Consider the following 21,481-nt stretch of genomic DNA (forward strand, 5'->3'; position numbering starts at 1 on the left):
CGGGGAGAGGAACCATTCACACTTTCTCTCTTTTACACACAAACAACAACAACAACAATGTGTATACCTGTGAAGAGATCCAAGATTTAGAACCTCAAAGCCAAAGTGAGAGCATTTGGGTCAAAATTAAGGGAGAGAAGAATAACAGAGACCTCATTGTGGGAGTTTACTATAGATCCCCAAGCCAAACGGAGGACATAGATGATGCCTTCCTGGAACAGATGGCCAAGCATGCAAAAGGAAGGGAGATAGTAGTAATGGGGGACTTCAATTACCCGGATATTTGTTGGACGTCAAACTCAGCCAAGAGCATAAGGTCAAACAGATTCCTCACTGGCCTTGCAGACAACTTCATTGTCCAGAAAGTGGGAGAAGCAACAAGAGGAACAGCCATTTTAGATCTGGTCCTAACCAATGTTGATGACCTGGTTAGTGGGGTAGATGTGGAAGGATCATTAGGCGCGAGTGATCATGCTCTTCTGAAGTTTACTATACAGCGGAAAGGAGCAGCCAAGCATACTAGGACTCAATTTCTTGACTTTAAGAAAGCCGACTTCATAAAACTTAGGGAAGTGCTGGGTGAGATCCCATGGACAGCAATACTAAAAGGAAAGGGAGTTCATGATGGCTGGGAGTTTGTTAAGAGGGAGATAGTAAAAGCACAACATCAGGCAATACCAATGAGACGGAAACATGGAAGGTGCCTAAAGAAGCCAGGGTGGCTATCTAAAGAACTTTTAACTGAATTAAGATTAAAAAAGGATGTGTACAAAAAATGGAAAAGGGGGGTTACCACCAAAGAGGAATTCAAACAAATAGCCAGCACGTGTAGACACAAAGTCAGAAAAGCTAAAGCACAGAATGAACTCAGGCTTGCTAGAGAGGTTAAAAGCAACAAAAAAGGCTTTTATGGGTATGTTCGTAGCAAAAGGAAGAACAAAGAAACAGTGGGGTCACTCAGAGGAGAAGATGGTGAAATGCAAACAGGGGACACAGAAAGGGCTGAACTCCTCAATGCCTTCTTTGCCTCAGTCTTCTCCGATAAAGAAAACAATGCCCGACCTGAAGAATTTGGAGCAAATGATTCAGCAAAGCAAACACAGCCCAGAATAACTAAGGAGATAGTACAAGAATATTTGGCTAGTCTAGATGTATTCAAGTCTCCAGGGCCAGATGAACTGCATCCAAGAGTATTAAAAGAACTGGCAGATGTGATCTCAGAACCACTGGCAGTCATCTTTGAGAATTCCTGGAGAACAGGCGAAGTCCCGGCAGACTGGAGGAGGGCAAATGTTGTCCCTATTTTCAAAAAGGGGAAAAGAGAGGACCCAAATAATTACCGCCCAGTCAGTCTGACATCAATAGCAGGGAAGATTCTGGAGCAGATCATTAAGCAAACAGTCTGTGAGCACCTAGAAAGGAATGCTGTGATCACCAATAATCAGCATGGATTTCTGAAAAACAAGTCATGTCAGACTAACCTGATCTCGTTTTTTGACAGAATTACAAGCCTGGTAGATGAAGGGAACGCAGTGGATGTAGCCTACCTAGATTTCAGCAAGGCATTTGACAAGGTGCCCCATGATATTCTTGTAAAGAAGCTGGTAAAATGCGGTCTTGACTATGCTACCACTCAGTGGATTTGTAACTGGCTGACTGACCGAACCCAAAGGGTGCTCATCAATGGTTCCTCTTCATCCTGGAGAAGAGTGACTAGTGGGGTGCCACAGGGTTCTGTCTTGGGCCCGGTCTTATTCAACATCTTTATCAATGACTTGGATGATGGACTCAAGGGCATCCTGATCAAATTTGCAGGTGACACCAAACTGGGAGGGGTGGCTAACACCCCAGAGGACAGGATCACACTTCAAAACGACCTTGACAGATTAGAGAACTGGGCAAAAACAAACAAGATGAAATTTAACAGGGAGAAATGTAAAGTATTGCACTTGGGCAAAAAAAAATGAGAGGCACAAATACAAGATGGGTGACACCTGGCTTGAGAGCAGTACATGTGAAAAGGATCTAGGAGTCTTGGTTGACCACAAACTTGACATGAGCCAACAGTGTGACGCGGCAGCTAAAAAAGCCAATGCAATTCTGGGCCTCATCAATAGGAGTATAGCATCTAGATCAAGGGAAGTAATAGTGCCACTGTATTCTGCTCTGGTCAGACCACACCTGGAGTACTGTGTCCAGTTCTGGGCACCACAATTCAAGAAGGACACTGACAAACTGGAACGTGTCCAGAGGAGGGCAACCAAAATGGTCAAAGGCCTGGAAACGATGCCTTATGAGGAACGGCTAAGGGAGCTGGGCATGTTTAGCCTGGAGAAGAGGAGGCTAAGGGGTGATATGATAGCCATGTTCAAATATATAAAAGGATGTCACATAGAGGAGGGAGAAAGGTTGTTTTCTGCTGCTCCAGAGAAGCGGACACGGAGCAATGGAGCCAAACTACAAGAAAGAAGATTCCACCTAAACATTAGGAAGAACTTCCTGACAGTAAGAGCTGTTCGACAGTGGAATTTGCTGCCAAGGAGTGTGGTGGAGTCTCCTACTTTGGAGGTCTTTAAGCAGAGGCTTGACAACCATATGTCAGGAGTGCTCTGATGGTGTTTCCTGCTTGGCAGGGGGTTGGACTCGATGGCCCTTGTGGTCTATTCCAACTCTATGATTCTATGATCTGACGGGAGGGTGTCCCACAGGGTGGGCGTGACTACGGAGGGCAGGGGAACCTTTTTCAACCCAATGGCCGCACATGCCGGGGGGGGGGGGAGAGGTCTAAGTGGACAGAGCAACATTCAAGCCATGCAGACGCCTGAGGTTTCTACACCCCCCATCTCTCTGCAGGCAAGCAAGCGACAGGTTCCAGCCAGGCAAAAGCACTTTTTTGTGTGTGGGGGTGGGGGTGGGATTTGGAGCAGGGCTGGGAAGGAGTGTTTCCTGGAGACGAAGAATAGTGTGGGTAGATTTCTGAGAGTAGGGCAGAGAGACATGGTGGGCTGCAAATGCCTCCGGGGACTTCGGTTTCCCATGCTTGACACAGAGCTCCCCAGTTCTGAATACTTACCGGTACTTTTAATTTCACAGGTGTCGGCTGATCCAGAAATACACCTAGAATTCTGGATCAGGGCACATGTCCATTGAAGACTTACACTTAAAAGTAACCATTATGTCCAGAGAAGGGAAAGTATGGGCATAGGCTGAATTATTAAATACTTTAATGAATAAGTAAAAACAATGTCACATAGCAGTCCTCAATATGATCATGCTTTCAAGGTATATAAATCATTTATGTTTAGAGAAGACATCATGATTTCTGACGCAGAAGAGAGAATGGGTAGATTAAACTTACACACACATTGCTATTCCCTGTCTTCCACACTACCCTTTCTGACCATAGAATCAGGCCTGGCAGGAAAAAAAAGTGTATTAAAAGAAAACTAAGGGCCACTTTGAAGTTTTGGATCATTTCTTTGGAGTGTTCCATGTTCTTCAATGCTTTGGGATTTTACAGTCTTTTGAAATATTTGAATCTGCTAAAAATATCACCCTGAGACTATGGAGCAAAACTAGTTTGTTTAAAAGCTTAACTTAAAAGCTTCCAGTAACAACATTATTTCCCCTCCCTGGGCTCAGTCTATTTGTCAAGCTGCTAATATTTGATTTGGATCAACAAATGAGGCATGGGTGTGACTGGGCATCTTTTCCCAAGTTCTTTATTTTCAAACCCTCTTCCAGAAAAGTTTCCCTGACATCAATTAGCTTGAAGACCTCATCCTTGTCCCAGCCCTAAACTTTTGCACTGGTACATCTCCCTGCACAGGGAGTGCCCAGTTCTGGTACCCTCAATTCAAAGTACGGTACCCTCAGTGCAAAGTCAGGCTTTGTTGACGCAGCAGATGTTACAACTGGGTTGTAAGGCTTTGTGCTATGCAAGTACTCGCGTTACTTTGTGGGTATTGAATTGCAAAGCTGAACATTTTTCATAGCTACATTTATCAAGAGCTGGGCAGCTGCAGAGTCTAAGATATTCACCTGCCAACAACAAATGTTGTATTCTAAGGCTGCAATCCTATACCCACCTACTTGGAAGTAAGCCACATTGAACTCAATGAGAATTACTTTTGTGTAGACTGTTACAGGATTGCAATGAAAGCCATCTAACCTAAGAAACATAGACTCTACAAGACTATACCAAAACACACAAACACCTTCTCCCAAACTTTAGAAATTATATGAAAGGTTACTTTCCAGAGTCTTCAGCAATTTTACTATGTTGTATTAATGGGTTTTATTTTCTTACTGACAATTGTTACAATTTTAGGAATTTGCAGCTTGCTGCTACTTGGTGACAGACATATGATAAAACTAGTAATGAAATACCTTATTTGAAAATATATAATTATTTCAACCAGAAATGCTATAGGTTCAAGACCTTCATCGTTCAATACTTCATTTCATATAATATAATATAATATTAAAGTGCTATTAAATGAACATATTGGAAAATAATATAAAAGACCAAAATTGTTAATTCATTCTAACTGGATTCATTGTTACAGGCAGGCAATATTGAAATGTTAAACTCCATAATAGTCCAAAGAAATTAATGGAACTATGCATGCATTTTCATCGGCACAAAATAAGACTGAAATTTAAGGTAGAAGAACTATTTCAGTCAGCATACTATTATTGTGAAAGAAGAACGTTATATAATTCAATATCTAAGATAAGTGTATATCCAACTATAGAATAGTATCGTTTACGTAAACTGGAAACAACAGAATGGACCACTATATGAAAATATTTTAAAAATACTGTACACAGTTTCCTTAATTGTCCAGCATATGTAAACAAACAGCTAACTCAATTGAGTTTTAAAATATTACTTTAACATTAATTATCTTATCTTTTGCATAACATGCCAGTTTGTTCTTTCACACTATCACAGCTCACAGTGGCTCATTAGATAATTATACATCAGCTCAAAGACAGTAGAGCTCTACGGAAGAAACGGAAACATACAGTAGCTACAGATGGTAACTCCTTGCCCAACAAATGCATTTTCCTTTATATGTATCATAGCAATCTGGCTAGCAGAGCCCGTTGTTCAGTGTAACATGTGCTGTATTATTGAACGTCACTGACAAATAAGCATATGACTATATAAGTGCAAAGTCCAATGCTCTTCTGTAACGTTCATTAATTCAATCCCATACCACCACTTATTTTGTAGATAAAGTAGTGACACACACCCCTTACCTGAACATCTGAGGATTATCTAAACCGATTTGTGTGCTCCCATCTAATCTCATATCATTGTGGTCCTCCTGCCTGCTCACCTGATACTTGATTATTCAGACATTTATGATCTAACCCAGCCTGCAAGCATTTGGATAAATGAGGCTGAACTTTATAATGTACATACAACAAGCTGTGGTTATAAGATAAAAGCAAAAAGTTTATTTCCATTTTAGAAATTAACATGATCGATAGTACTGAATACTCAAAAGAGGATATTGATAGCTCACAAAACTTGGAAAAACAGGAGCCATTCACAGTGGACCTCAGAAGGGGTATCAGTTTAGAGATAATGGAAACAATTCCAGGAAAACTATATTTTGTAATCACACTGCCTGTTTCAACGCATATTTTGTGTGCCCATCTACAGAAAGACATCTTTTTGAAAAAAGAAAAGCTCCACCTTTGCTCTCTGCAAATACGCTACCCCTGTGGAATTGGCAACATAGGCAATATATACTGTAAGTGAGAATTTTACTGCTGAATTACTGCTTGAGTGAAGTGCTGCAGTTTGTTAGCATAGATATGAACATAGCCAAAGATTCCTACTTCCAGATCCCTGGAGTTCAAGTTCTTGTTTAATAAAGTGCTATAGGCTAATTTTCACACAGACTCTGGTCCAGGAATCTCTTAATTCAGGAGTCTAACAAAGAAGCTATGGGTGAAATGGCAGAGTGTTCACTGGCAGTCTTGCTGATCATAGTGGGCATGTAGAGTTAAAATGTGTTTTCACAAGTGACACAAAGATTGCAATTTTGTCCCTAAGACTTGTAAAACTGATAAATGTAGTGATACTGTATGCAAAAAGGGAGACACTTTTAAATTTGACTGATTCCTAGAAAGGAATTCAAATTATTTGGTGGGTGCCTGCTTTCTTGTCCTTGTGAACAGAAATACTTTTAAGGCCACTTAAAACAGAATTCATTTTTGTTGTCACATTCATGTAAAAACTCACACTAGCTTTTGAAAAGAGCACATAAAGATGGTTCACATGTATTTTTTTAACAAAACCTACAATTTTTGCGCATGCTGGCCATTAAGAAAAAATGTGGTCCATATTTTTGTATTTCAGAATTCAGTGAGAATCCTGGTGTAGCTTTTAAAGTACCACTGCTGATTGCCAGTTTTTGTCATAGAAATTCCAGTGATCAGCTGAGGTCTGACCTATATGGACTGGAAAGGGTCACACTCGTTATTTTAGTCAAAGAAATTTACACCATGATGACAGTGGTAAGATTGGTGGCATTTATCATGCCACCTAGATATGCTTAATATGGGATAGAAAAGTGTCACTGAAGAAAAACAGAAAAATGGGCAAGTGGCTTTCAAGAAAGCATTTGAAGAGTCGTTTTATAGAGGTAGCGTCAGCTCAGGTTAAACTGAACTGTTCTGCAGAGTGGACAGGTGGGAGGAATGTAATGCGTTTATATCATAATTCCGCGATCCAGGACAGTCTAGGCCTTAAGCAGAATCAAGACAGAGTGCTACTCTATTCTGACCAACTCAAAATAGACCCAATTTGACAACTGAAGAAGCATCCAAATACTCTCAGTGGGAACGGGATCCAAAACTGTTCAGCAGCACATCACAGATTAGGTTCTAGTGACTAGTCTCTGGCTGCTTAGCCTGGAAGAACTGTGGTAAATATGAAAGTAGCCTTAGAAAGTAGCATTGCAAGTTGAAAAGGCAACAATTCCTTGCCACAAATCCTAGATGTACAGACAAATGCATGATTTACACACACACACACACACACACACACACACACACACACTGGCATCAGCAAACACCTATCTGAAATCCCCTCAGGCAGGGACGAGAAGCTGCATTGGGGGAAATCTGCATTGGGAAAAGAGTGGATGGGCACTTTTATCTGTCCTTTCCCAAAGCTACTTTTCTAAAACACACACATACCAAGAGGCATCAGAGTCCGTATAATGTGAAGTTAGTCACAAAGACAGAGGTAAAGTTGGACATTTGAAATAGACTGCCAAAGAAAATTGCTTCATCCAATCAGCACATCTGAAGTGACATTTGCTATGCATTCAAGTCAGAAATTGTGTGATGAGTTCTTGTTACAGAACAACACACACTTTAAAAAGAAGGGGTAAACAATGGATTAATAAGGGCTAGAGACCTTTGGCTGGAACCCAAGGAAGTGAGGAATCATAGAATCATAGAATCATAGAATCATAGAGTTGGAAGAGACCACAAGGGCCATCGAGTCCAACCCCCTGCCAAGCAGGAAACACCATCAGAGCACTCCTGACATATGGTTGTCAAGCCTCTGCTTAAAGACCTCCAAAGAAGGAGACTCCACCACACTCCTTGGCAGCAAATTCCACTGTCGAACAGCTCTTACTGTCAGGAAGTTCTTCCTAATGTTTAGGTGGAATCTTCTTTCTTGTAGTTTGGATCCATTGCTCCGTGTCCGCTTCTCTGGAGCAGCAGAAAACAACCTTTCTCCCTCCTCTATGTGACATCCTTTTATATATTTGAACATGGCTATCATATCACCCCTTAACCTCCTCTTCTCCAGGCTAAACATGCCCAGCTCCCTTAGCCGTTCCTCATAAGGCATCGTTTCCAGGCCTTTGACCATTTTGGTTGCCCTCCTCTGGACACGTTCCAGTTTGTCAGTGTCCTTCTTGAATTGTGGTGCCCAGAACTGGACACAGTACTCCAGGTGTGGTCTGACCAGAGCAGAATACAGTGGCACTATTACTTCCCTTGATCTAGATGCTATACTCCTATTGATGCAGCCCAGAATTGCATTGGCTTTTTTAGCTGCCGCGTCACACTGTTGGCTCATGTCAAGTTTGTGGTCAACCAAGACTCCTAGATCCTTTTCACATGTACTGCTCTCAAGCCAGGTGTCACCCATCTTGTATTTGTGCCTCTCATTTTTTTTGCCCAAGTGCAATACTTTACATTTCTCCCTGTTAAAATTCATCTTGTTTGTTTTGGCCCAGTTCTCTAATCTGTCAAGGTCGTTTTGAAGTGTGATCCTGTCCTCTGGGGTGTTAGCCACCCCTCCCAGTTTGGTGTCATCTGCAAATTTGATCAGGATGCCCTTGAGTCCATCATCCAAGTCGTTGATAAAGATGTTAAATAAGACCGGGCCCAAGACAGAACCCTGTGGCACCCCACTAGTCACTCTTCTCCAGGATGAAGAGGAACCATTGATGAGCACCCTTTGCATCTTGTCATTTAAACCAGCATGCAACTCTGTTGAGTGAATGCTGCTGCTCATAATGCTTCCCTCTTCACGACCACATGCTAGTAGTGTCAGAGGAACTAGACTAGAGCAATGCAGATCTTCAGAGGTGTGGTTCTATATGGTGCTTTGTTCTCCAGATAAGTCCTTATAAACAGTTAGGCTGAGGTGGCTAAAATTGTCCAATTAATGTGGTCACTGGCCATTGGAGCTCAGAATAATTTTCAAAATCTCCTTCAAAACCTCACATATATGTTGTCAGAAACAAAAGAGAATGGCACATTTACAGAGCGGCTAGCAGCCCTGGCATATTGCTAAGTAAGGATTAAACTATTTCTCCAAAATCATTTCACAATTAAGGTTTTCTTCTTCTGAATGGTACTGTGCTTTTTTGCTGTATTAGCCCCTTGCCTAGCACAAACCACATTTAATCCTTGCAGCCCCAGAGGGCTATTGCAAACATGGTTGGAGGGTGGGCCTGAGGGAGACAGAGGGGGAGATGGCTCTTGCATACCAGGGCAGGGCATTATTGTTTCGTTATCTTACCTTTCTAGACAACGGAAACATACTTAAAGGAATGGCTTTTGCAGTTACCAGAAATGTTAATTTCACTTCGGTGCTTCGACTAACTTCTAAAAAGGATTTGCTTTGTCACAGAACATCATTCAACATCTCCAGCTGTTCTGTGCTCACCCAAGTTCAGACCACACGATAAACATACAATACTATAAACACCAAAATGTTCAGTTATAACCATGCCTTAAAATGAAATAATGGCAGCTAAATGGAGGAACTGGTAGAAGAATATGGCAGTGACAATGAATGAAAATAGTTTAAAAATAGTGAATGAGATGGGCATGGTGCACAGAACAATGAGAACAGGATGCCAGTTCTTCTTTTTTACTACCTTCTCACTATGACATTTTAACAAAGTCCTGTGAAATACTTTCTAAACTGGTACCCGTGCTTAAAAAAATAAATATTTACTATTCCACTTAATTACATTCCTCCTGAGCTTGCTCAACAGTGCTAAAAATCCCATTTAAAACAGGAATTCATGTGACTATACATAAATTCTTCCCTTTCCCTCATGCTGCTATACAAAAGGCATATCTTTTCTTCCCTTCTTGAAAATATAGACATTTGTGCCACTGCAAGTTAATACAAAAAGGATACAGGTGAACGGTGAGTGTGTTAGCTAACTTCTTTTTACAATGATCAGGCAGAAGTATAGGGATGTGAGAAATCTGGGGAAAGTTGACGGCTACTTTGTTTTCAGTTTCTATAGAGTAATACAAAGATGCCCTCACTAGCTGTCACAGCGATGGTACTGAGGTGGAAACCAGCATAGTCAAAACACCCTCTTTGTATGCATGTTATTTTGTTTCTCTTTCAAACCAATATATCCCTATTTTGAAAGGCAGATTTCTTAAACTGTTCACCCATTTATTTATTTTTAAAAATGTCTCTATAATTTTTCCTTCCCCCCTCCCCCTCCCATTAAGTGCAAATGCCAACTAGGTCAAGATACAGAACCTCAGTGCTTGACATTGACGTTATGAAAGTGCTAACTTCACTGTTGGCAGATGCCAGCTGTTGCTGACATATACTTCATTCTGCTAATGAAAAAACTGGAGAGCAGACAAGTCTCAGTCAGTTCTTCTTGTTATGATGCACATATTATCTCTAACTATGCTTGCTCTCAAAGCTATGGAAGGCACCTGTTCTAGAGAGTCTTCTCATTGATAAGGTGTCCGACCTGTTCTCTGGTCTGGATGACTTGCTCCTCTGGAATGTACTTCGGAGGCTCGTTGCATTGCGCTGCCTGTCAAGTTTATCACTGATGGAGTAGCTTTTCTTTGTGTGTGCATACAACAAGTTGGACTCATCTGCAGAGTAACTGTTGGCCCTCTCTATTTTTGGAAGAGGGATATTGTTGGACAATGTTCTAGATGTATTGCTATCTTGAGATGACAAGGGAACTGCTTTTTTGTCTTTGGTTTCGGTATCCTCATTGTCAGAGCTTGGGTGACTTAGTTCCGCTTCCCTCTCTGGGTGGCAGCATCCTAAGTCATCAATTTTGTCTCCATGAACTCCAGGAAAGCTCGACCTTTCTGCAATGGTTTGAGGAGCACTGACACACCTTGTATCAATGCAGTCTGTAATGCTTGTGTACTCTGCTGTTTTGACTGGCACTCCAAGGCTACTGAAATAGCTCCGAGAAGGAGAGAACATGAAACTGTGAGATTTTACTATTGGTGCTTCCTCTAAAATAAATGGGGTTGTAGCCAGGTATCGGCTGCTTTTAGACCTCTCCAAAGTATGGTACATGGGAGGGTCTGATTCCCAGGGGTTTGAGCAATCTGCAATTTGTGAATAGTCTGAAGAAAACACTCTTGTTTCCATCGATTGGTCTTCATAATCAATACTCCTGCCAGAAATTCTGTCACCCGGAGTACTGCTGACATAAGCACTACTGGAGACAGCACTGGAAGCTATCTGAGCTTGGAGAGCTGGATCTCCAGTCCCAAGGATGTTCATTGAACTGTCAAGGGGTTCTATGACAGACTGCAGCTCATCCATGGCTGAGACATAAATGTCTATGCAAGAGGAAGGCCGTCTGGAGTCCGGGGCAATTGAGAGAGTGCTTGTAGGCAGTAAAGAAGGGATTTTTTGCTCTTTTGAGACAGAATGAGAACTACTGGCACGGTGGAGGCTGAGGGACCTTTCTTTGAAAATGCTTTCAAATTTCTCCAACCCGCACTTGTCCTTCATGTTCACTGCATAGAAGGAGTGACTTCGCAAGCGGGGAATGACTGTTGGAGAGGTTGGTGACATGGACTCCTCCCCCGTGGGATCAATGCTTTCTTGAAGTTTGTATGTGTTTCCCTCCTGGCTGTTGAAGCTGCTCTGTCGGACAATGTAGGCTGTGTCAGTACAGTCAGAGGATGTTCGAGACCGTATCTTAGTGGCCTCCCCTCTGTCTAGGCCAGTAAGCTTATCTAAGGCTGTAGCCATTCGCCCTATCATGTCTTCCAGTTGAGCAAGCCGGATGTCTACAGTCTGAAGTGAAGCCTTCATGCAATGCTCTCGTTCATTCACTTCTTCTAATCGCATGGCCATATTCTCTACCCTACAAAAGAAAAGTAAAAAAGGAAGAGAGAGGAAAGCATAGTTAATTTCAGACTGAACAAATAGGTTAGTATGATTTACTAAACTTCTGGTTTCTTGCATCCAATTTAACAGAGTGGGAATGATGGTGCTAACATTGAAAGATTTTGAAGAGATAAGGGATTTATTAACGGATTGGTTACAGTTCAACCAACTAAATGATATTTTCAAAACAGATAAAAAGAAAGGTTTTAGTTATGAGATTTCAAGATTTCAAAAAGATCTGTTAGAAAACAATATTAAATCACTGTTGAAAATGTATACGCTCCTCTTGGAATGGCATACAAAAGATGAACAGGTCAAGTTGGTAATGATACACTGGGCAAGGGATTTGGGGTATAATATTCAGATTTCAGATTGGGAAAGGTTATGGAAAACGGATTTGAAATTCACGGCATGTTGTATGCTGAAAGAAAACTATATGGACCAAGTTAAAGATTATGTATATGATTGGTTGCATTATCTTCAAGTAAACAAAATGTTTAAAAAAGATCTCAAAGAGAGGGGATATATTGAAAGAGAGTCCACATTTCAAACAGAGATAATAAATAATGATTGTAAAATAATGTCAAAAATGTATAAAATGTTATTGGAATGGTATACAAAGGATGAAGAGATTAAATCGGTTATGATACATTGGGCCAGGGATTTTGGCTACAATATACAATTAGCAGACTGGGAAAGAGTATGGAATGAAAATATGAAATTCACTGCATGTATGTCGATAAAGAAAAACATAATGAAAATGGTATATAGATGGTATATCACCCCGGTTAAGCTCGCAAAAATGTTTAAAATATGTAATAAGTGTTGGAAATGTAAAGAAAAGGAAGGGTCTTTTTTCCATATGTGGTGGGAATGTAAGAAGGTGAAGGGCTTCTGGGAAATGATATATAACGAGTTGAAAAAGATGTTTAAATATACATTTGTAAAGAAACCAGAAGCTTTTCTGTTAGGAATTACAGGAAGAGAAATTAATAGAAGTGATTATAAACTTTTCCAATATGCAGTGACTGCGGCAAGAATTTTAATGGCCCAAAAGTGGAAACAAGAGGAATTACCGACAATGGAAGAGTGGAGAATGAAACTTATGGACTTTGTAGAACTAGATAAAATGACTGGAAAAATTAGATACCAGAAAGATTATAAGTTCACTGAGGACTGGAGAAAGTTTATGATCTATCTGGAAAATATCTGTGATGAACAGACAACGCTAGTCGGTTTTAAAGAGGCTTTGTGATGAGAAAGGGTATTGTAAAAGAAAATGAGAAGAAAGGATATTATTAACTTGCAATATATTATAAAGGAAATGTGTAATAAATATAAAATATGAGGATTGTGGGAGGAGCTGGTGGAAGTAAAAAAAATTGTAATTTGGCAAATATGAAAATGTTTGAATAATTTGTAAAAGAGAAATTTGTAAAAATTTAATAAAAAAAAGAAAGAAAACTATATGGAAATGATGTACCAGTGGTAAACTAGCAAAAATGTATAAAACAAGTACAAATACCTGCAGGAAATGTAAAGAAAAAGAAGGTACCTTTTATCATATGTGGTGGTCATGTAAGGTAATAAAGGCTTTCTGGGAGATGATCTATAATGAACTGAAAAAAATGTTTAAAATAACCTTTGTAAAAAAAAACCTACCAGCTTTTCTATTAGGAGTTATAGGTACCAACATCCCAAAGGACCAGAAAAGACTTTTTATGTATGTGAGAATAGCAGCAGGGATACTACTGGCCCAGAGATGGAAAGAAGAAAGAGTCCCTACCAGAGAGGAATGGCAAGCTAAGCTGCTAGACTAGGCTGAAGTGGCAAAACTGACCAGAAAGCTCAGGGACCAAGAAGACAAGAAATTTAAGAAAGAATGGGAAGATGTAAATTTATTTAGGAGACCACTGTAAGCAGATGACAACATTAGCAGGATTTTAATCCCACTTTTAATGTAACAAATATTATGGACAATATGGATAAATGCAAAACATAGACTATGAAATAATACGCAGCTGGAAATGTTGACAATAGGACCCATGGGGGGGAAGTCCCAAGATTCAAAGTAATCTCTTTTTATGGATATTTATTTGACATTGTAATTAATTTGCATTTGTAAAATCAAATGAAAATGATTTCAAAGTAAAAGATTTGATATGGGCAGGGGGAGAGAGAAAGAGGAATTTGGTGCTTTGCAAAAAACCACCAAACAAACAACCCTCTTATCCAGATATCCCCCGGGGTGTGTGCCTTCTGGATTTGTGTCTTGTTGTCCCAAACTGGAATTGGGAAAGTGGTCGCTCTCCCACCTGCGAGGATCCTGCACTTTCAGGACAGACCTCCTGCCCCTCCCAGACACATTGCTGGGAGCCAGAATCAAACCCCAAGCTCTGCAGAAGGAGAGCCAGCTCTTGGGTGGCCTTTAAAAGCCTTAAGGGGGGAAACTAAGTATGCTGGACCTGCATTCTGTGCCCTGAGAACTGAAGCAGCCAGCTGCGTCCAGGGCAAGACAAAGCTTAGGAGGACGTGGCTGGTTCTTTGGGAACCAGGAACTCTCTTCCTAATGACTGGGGAGAACAATCCCACCAGTGGGAAGAGGAGAGCAAGGGCCGATGGTGAGAGAGGAGGAGCCAAAGACCACTGCATTTGGCTCCGCCCCTGGTTACTCCCAAAACAGGATGTGAGGTCGTGTATACGTTGCACATTGAACACTTGTCGTTGGGCACCTGCAATGTTTAGCATGAGTTGACACGTCCGACTCAAAATGTTGCATTATTTTACAACAAACTGATCTGTATAACTTTTATATCTTTATAATGTAAGGAGATAATGTTCAGAAAAGTGAACTGATAAGAAAAAAATCCAGAAGACTGATGCTTATGCGGTCAAGCAAAAATAATTTTACCATTTCTGCATACTGGTTAAAAATTTCCTTTTTTAAAATTTCATTTTTAATTTTAATGGCTGAGCTACACCTTTAAATTATGAATATACTTATGTTTGGAAGCCTCAGGATGTGCTACAATACTTATTAATCTACTTATTTAGGAGAAACTTAAAAGAAATGAATAAAAAATATGATTTACAATTTTGTAACCCTGTTTTTTATTTTTTTTTAATCTACCCTAGTTTCTTGACAGTAAAGCCTTGTTTAAAATTTTTTTTCCTTTCAAAAGTAACAAATTTCAAAATATAGACTATGTAAGAAACCAAAATGAAAAATCTTTCACCTTTCAGAGGTAACTCGGATTCTTTCATCATTTGACGAATTGAATCTATCATCTTTCTCTCTGAAATACTCTTCTATACATTGTTCTTCAAAATCATGAACTTTTTTCAGTTCATCATCAGTTATAAAAAGCTCTGTAGAAGACATATGAGGCAATGACAAAGCAGCAGTTAAAAGAAGTTAATTAGCTATCATCACAAGGTTTTGAAAGGCAATGCCTATTTTGTGGCTTTAAAATTGCATATCCCCCCCCCGCCCCCTGCCCCCACATTTCAATCATTTTCAGGTTTGTAACATACATACGGTACATATTTCCATACATATTCCATACATATTTCAAGTGCCACACTTCATGCAGGACATGGTGGCTTTCAGTTTCAGGGTAGGCCAGACTCTGAAAAGTGGCTTTCTTAAGTTTTTTGGCATTCCTAATACAGTGGTACCTCGGGTTACATACGCTTCAGGTTACATACGCTTCAGGTTACAGATGCTTCAGGTTATAGACTCCGGTAACCCAGAAATAGTACTTCAGGTTAAGAACTTTGCTTCAGGATGAGAACAGAAATTGTGCTCTGGCGGGGCGGCGGCACTGGGAGGCCCCATTGGCTAAAGTGGTGCTTCAGGTTAAGAACAGTTTCAGGTTAAGAACGGACCTCCGGAACGAATTAAGTACATAACCAGAGGTACCACTGTACACTCTTTGTGCTCGTGTCCTTGTCAAACCGAAAGAGATAATTGCTATGATTCTTGACTGCTCTCTAAATCAAGACAACTAAGCAGAGCTGAGTATATTTTCCATATATTTATTGTATCTATGATGGAGAAGATGAATTAAACTTACTCAGTCCATAGTCCGTTTCATCAGGGTCGCTATCATGCTTCCGCCATCGACAGCATATGTGCTGAAATATCATAGTCATGTGACTGAAGATGATGAGTGGAGGGGGCAAGACTGGTCTTTCATGGAATGTCATAATAAGCTGATACCGCTGAAACTTCCATACTTGGTTAGATATCGATTTAACTTCAAAAAAGGTGTTGCTGAAGCAGAAGGAGAGGAAGAAAATGCCTTCTGATAAACAGAACTACCATCTAAAATTTCACATGCAATATAGGGGCCATTCCATACATTACACAGCCCCAGACATGAGTGTATACTCAGTAGGGATCTGCAGCTACTCATGGCTCTCTGGTAGGTGTACCATAGAATAGTGGCCTTTTAAAACACGTGTTCGCTTTATTCACATGTTATAATGTTAGTTTCATACTTTAAAAGAATCTTAGGGCTACATCTACAAAAGTAATTTCATGATAAGGCAATAGAAACAAAAACTTGTTGTATACATAAAGCTTCTCAAATACAACTGTTAGGCCACCCACTTCAAATACATTCTTTTTGCCACATTAAGCTGCTTTTTTACATTATCTGGTGAGGACAACAGCAACATTACTCCTAGCTGTCATGTTCCCAAAATAACACAGGAACCTTGGAGCTTATAGGAGAAGCTCACTCAAGAGCTCTCAGAAAAATGAGATAAACCTGGCATGGAAGAAAGGGGCCACAGCATGGGCTCCTCCCACATGTGCCACCATCATGCTCAGCAGTGTTGGGAAGAGCAGAGCACTAATGCTCCCAGACCACCAAGACAATCAAAGAACCCAGTTTAATCTTAGGCTTCAGTGTAATTCTGGGACAAGTAAAAAACTCACAAAACAGCAACGCAACAGTTCTGAAGAGGTCCATTTATTGCCTGTTCCACAAAGTTTACAGAGTAAGCTGAGCTGCTTCCAGGTTTGAGGGGCCCTCAGCAAAATGCCCTCCATGGGTCCAGGCAGCAGCAACAGGTGGCAACAAGGGGCAATTTAAATATCCCACAATCCCCTAGAGTGTATCACTCTGGTGCATTGGGGGAAATGGCAGCTCATGGTCATGAACTGGGGTCAACTGTGGGGCTCTGAAAGAAGCCCAAGGATGCTGTTGCTGGTCCTGGATGCAAGCAGCCTAGTAATAGTAATAGTAATAGTAATAGTAATAGTAATAGTAATAGTAATAGTAATAGTAATAGTAATATTTATACCCCACCCGTCTGGCTGGGTTCCCCCAGGCTATACGGGTGGGGGGCACTTTGGCTCATAACATGCACTGTACTTGAGCAGTGAGGATTTTAGCTTCCTCCTAGAAACCAGTCCTCATCTCCCCCCATGAAGTGGCTCCTGATATTTTTCTTTAACGTTGCCCCAAGGCAGCTCCAAACTGACCAGAGTGGTGCAGGAAGGGGGCAGGCTCAGTCTTTTCCTAGGAAGCCATCTCCTGTCCACCAGAATATCCCCCAGTTGCTTTTTGTATCCCCCACGGAAAGGAAAAGCAGCTGGGGAGGCAATTTTGACCAGAAAATGGCTAGCGGGAGAAGAGCAGCAGCTCAGGCTTGGAGTACAGAGGGGGAGACCTCTGCCTGGAACTCTGGAGAACGGATGCCCGTCACTGTAAAATCTGATGTAGATAGACTAGGAGTCTGACTTAATACCAGGCAGTTTCCTGTGTATTCAGCTGATTTGATGAAATTCAAAGCAATTTGGGGCTCTAAGGAAGTTGTAAAATACAATAAAATGGGAAGATACGTATTTCCTATGTCTCCTGCATCTTATCTAGTTATCCGCGTGGAAGGTTGCTAGGTCAGATCCCTTTTTCTGACCAGAAGAGAACTCTCTGAACTATTAAAAAACAAAAGATAATTCATTATATTTTTACTAGTTTGTGAGTTTACATTCTCCTGATTGACTGCAAAAGTAATCTGAGCTGTTAACTATGTAAATGCACTACCAGCCCTATCACTATAACCCCATCTTAGAAATTTGCACAGTTGAGCATCAGAAGTTCCTGAAACATTTACTACAGTCACTGAATTTTAAAACAATAGACACTCACTTAAAAACGGCAATGAGGAGGTTCACCAGAAGGATGTTTGCAACCAAGAGGTAGCAAGCCATGATGGCAGGAACGATCCATGCTCCTGTTTTGCAGGGAGGCAGCTGGATGATTTTCCCATCCTCTCTGGTTTCATTCTGACCACAAGGAGCTGGGAAGAAACAAGGGAGGAGGGGGATGAAAAATAACCCCAGTTTTCAAAACCTTAACAGAAGTTATCAAATTTTTAAAGGCACCATCAAAAGCTTAAAAACCACAGGAGCATTCACTCTCCGATCATTCACTGAGATCAAATCTGCAAATCTTCCAGAGAATATCCACTCCTATGGCTATTGAAATTTGTTTCTTTAAGGTAGGTTCTATATATTATTAGATTTCCCATTTATACATCTCAAAGTAAACATTTTACACAATACCATATGTCTGTTGACTTCCCTTCTTCTCCTTCCATGGTTCTTTTTACTTATCTGTCATTCCTGCATATTTTACTATAACCATTTTAGTCAATTCTCCAGTTTACGTCATTCAGTTATTAATCTCACTGTTGAATTTATCTTAATGCTGCCACTGTTTTCAGTTCAAGGTGGGTTCTTTAAAGCAGTTTGCTGAGAAATACAATGAAGTCTTCAGAAGGAGCAGCTTTCCCTGGCATTTCCTTTTGTTTCAAGATTTTTACTGCATGTTCTAAAACAGCATTCAGTAAATTATGGACATAAACTGATTAAAATATGTATGCTAAACTTCTTTATTCTGCTATAATTTTTTTGATTTTGGTAATATATAGATAGTGTAGCAAAGCTCCTGAAAAGAAGTAAGCAAAGAGATCATTTGACCAGCGCAGGATGGAAAAGTAAGAAAGAAGGTTTCTGCCTGACCTCACGATTCATGGCAGTAGCTCTCCACTGCCCTCTGGGGCAGACGGGAAATTCAGGCAGGGAAAGCCAGGATTTAGGAGGCAAAAATCCTGACCATGTTCCCCAATGGGTTCTGGGGAGTTCACTGCATCCCACTGTGCCACTTAAGGCCGTGTCTGCCAATTTAAAGGCAGAATGGATACGAACCTCTGTCTCCGGCATGATTTGTGATTGGTTCCTCATTAATTTGGAATATTGGCATTAATCATGAGGTGCTCCTGAAATGACATATGATAACGGGCTGCAATCAATCATCTGCAAAAAGGACTGGGTTTGGATCTTTGAAGGTATTTGATTTTTCTAAATCTTAAAAACCCTTAAAACCGGGAAGGAAGGGGGTGCATAAGGTGCTTTGCGCTTTCATATGGTTTCCAAATATTTTTTCCCCCTTGTCCTCCCCTGCAAAATGAAAGGGATGTGTGTAGCTGTGGCTATGTTATTCTGTCTGGCACCAAGGAAAAGAGGGGGAAGCTTTTGATTTATGCTCGAGAAGGAATTTAACAAGGTTTTATTATGCACTCCCCCATCAATCGAGATGAAGTGCCTACAAGGGGAAGTGGTGGACATATGTTTGCAACAGGAGTGGGAAACCTGGTTTTTTAAAAAAAGAAATTGTATTAAATTAAAGTAATTTGGTTTAATCTCTAATAATTTGGAAAACCAATAAAAATAAGATATATAAAAAGGAAAAGTAAGAAACACAGAAGCATCATAGAAATTTTATTGACATGTTATTTTCATTCTGGTCTGCAGATAGTATCCCTAGAAATGATGGTGGAGGGAAGATGAATATGAGCTATGTGTGTTAGCTGGGATCATTACTTTGGGTGGCGATGACAACTCCTTATAGGCTGTCAGTAGAACAGCAGTTACAACAGTCCATCACAGACGAAAAATGACAGGATCATAATATGGTATGTCTAAGTTGTTTAGACCAGTCTACTTCTTCAGGCAGGTTCCTCTGTATAACCAGCCCTCCTCCAGATTAGTTTGGCCAAAAAGCCTCAATATAGCACAACCAAGTGAAGAGACCAAGGCCTAAGAAGCTTGTGAGATGAGAAATACATCTAGCAGAATCGACTCCAGTTCCCCTGTTTAATCTGTACCTTCTGTTGGACCTGAATACGTAAAAGGAATTCTGGCAGTTGCAGTTTGCCATATGGTTTTACTCAACATTTTTAAAGCTACTTCTGGTGTTCCTGGATTTCTCTATAAGACACTTTGTTCCCAGAGGTCACTAGGCCCAACCCCTCACCTAAACTCCCAAGTCCAGGTGTAATGGTCCTCACAAAACCTTCTGTTACGGCATCTCAGAGACTAGGAAGACTCTCAGAGGCCAAGGACACATTCCACACAGCAAAAACACCTGGGGAAGGTGTCCTGGGGAGGAAGCAGGCCCCGCAGATAGTCCCAAGGGCTGGACAGGGATGCCTGGAGGGCTGTATTTGCCTGGCCTGATTTTGCCCACGCACTTCAGCAAAACAGTGTTGGTCGCTGCCGCTTGCTGAGAGGGGAAAGACACGGAAAGCTCAGGGCAGTGATGGTGCGGCAGCTGGAGGGTCAGACTGGCTCCCCAGCCGCTCCTGCCACTCAGCTTCCTGCCCCTCCCCCCTCCCCCGGTAAGTGGCACCGGGAAGCCAGATGCGCCACACTGCTCAGCCGGCACCAGCCGGCACAAGGCACATGGGGAGAGATCTACCGAGCTTATAACCCACTGCAAGTGGAAAGTTAAAATACTAGATATATATTGATTAAGGGAGCATAGCATTCAGAACAAATACAGATGAGTAAATAAGAGCTCTGATACCCTGCTTCACCGACTCTCCTTTCCGGAGCTATCCTAAATGTTTAAACTGTGCTTTCATTCTCTCCCTCACCTTCTCCCTCAACTCTCTGTCTCTCAACTCCTCTTCAACTGTCATTCCCAACAGACACCTTCCACCTGTCACTCACTACGACACCATCCAGCATTCAATCACAGTCTCCTGCTGTCAACTCACTCTTCTATTGTTTTTCATCACCTCCAAGCCCAGCTGGAGGAAGCTGCTTGGTGCACATATGGGATTACAAGGGCACATTATTTATTTCACATTATACAGTGGTACCTCGGGTTACATACGCTTCAGGTTACAGACTCCACTAACCCAGAAATAGTACCTCGGGTTAAGAAGTTTGCTTCAGGATAAGAACAGAAATTGCGCAGCAGTGGCGTGGTGGCAGCGGGAGGCCCCATTAGCTTAAGTGGTGCTTCAGGTTAAGAACAGACCTCCAGAACGAATTAAGTACTTAACCTGAGGTACCACTGTATATCTCTTGATTGTCAAAATATCTCAAAGCGGTGGGAGCGGGGAAGACAGCTTCACCGCATCTTAATAAGCCAAAGAGCAAGGAAGGAACAGGTGTCAAAGGGGAGACCAGGGCAAGGCCCATGGGCTGAGAGCCCTAGAACCCCAGGAGTGGTTTGGCAATGCTGTGGAGCGGCAAGGGGTGCTGCAGCACACATGGGCAGCGTGAGGGCAGAGCCAGGGGACAGTGAGCTCCTGGGGCTGTAGAGATAGATCAGGAGTGCTGAATGGTGCCCACACACCCTGCCCGCTCTGCCCCTGCCCTGTCAGGAGGGTGGCTCTGTCATACCATTCCACTGCCCCAGTTGCTCCTTTAGAGCTTCAAATGGCTGTTATATATCAGGATGATAGCTTTTAAAACCTGCTTTAGAAAAGTTTAAG

The 21,481-nt window shown here is 41.4% G+C and overlaps 1 protein-coding gene across 8 annotated transcripts in view; it reads right to left on the minus strand.

The window, feature by feature from the left end:
* Positions 1–8,510: 8,510 nt before the first annotated feature.
* Positions 8,511–21,481, minus strand: part of TRPM3 (transient receptor potential cation channel subfamily M member 3) — a gene marked incomplete at its 5' end in the record, with an annotated part of 449,010 nt that continues 436,039 nt past the window's right edge. For all 8 annotated transcript variants that reach the window (XM_081213521.1, XM_081213522.1, XM_081213517.1 and 5 more), the window contains 4 exons: positions 8,511–11,657; positions 14,917–15,049; positions 15,757–15,956; positions 17,842–17,992. In XM_081213521.1, coding sequence (XP_081069647.1) covers positions 10,211–11,657; positions 14,917–15,049; positions 15,757–15,956; positions 17,842–17,992 — 1,931 coding nt within the window. In that variant the 3' untranslated portion in view covers positions 8,511–10,210. The remainder of the gene's footprint in view (positions 11,658–14,916; positions 15,050–15,756; positions 15,957–17,841; positions 17,993–21,481) is intronic.

This window comes from Podarcis bocagei (assembly GCF_964188305.1).
Source record: "Podarcis bocagei genome assembly, chromosome: 11".
NCBI lineage: Eukaryota > Metazoa > Chordata > Lepidosauria > Squamata > Lacertidae > Podarcis > Podarcis bocagei.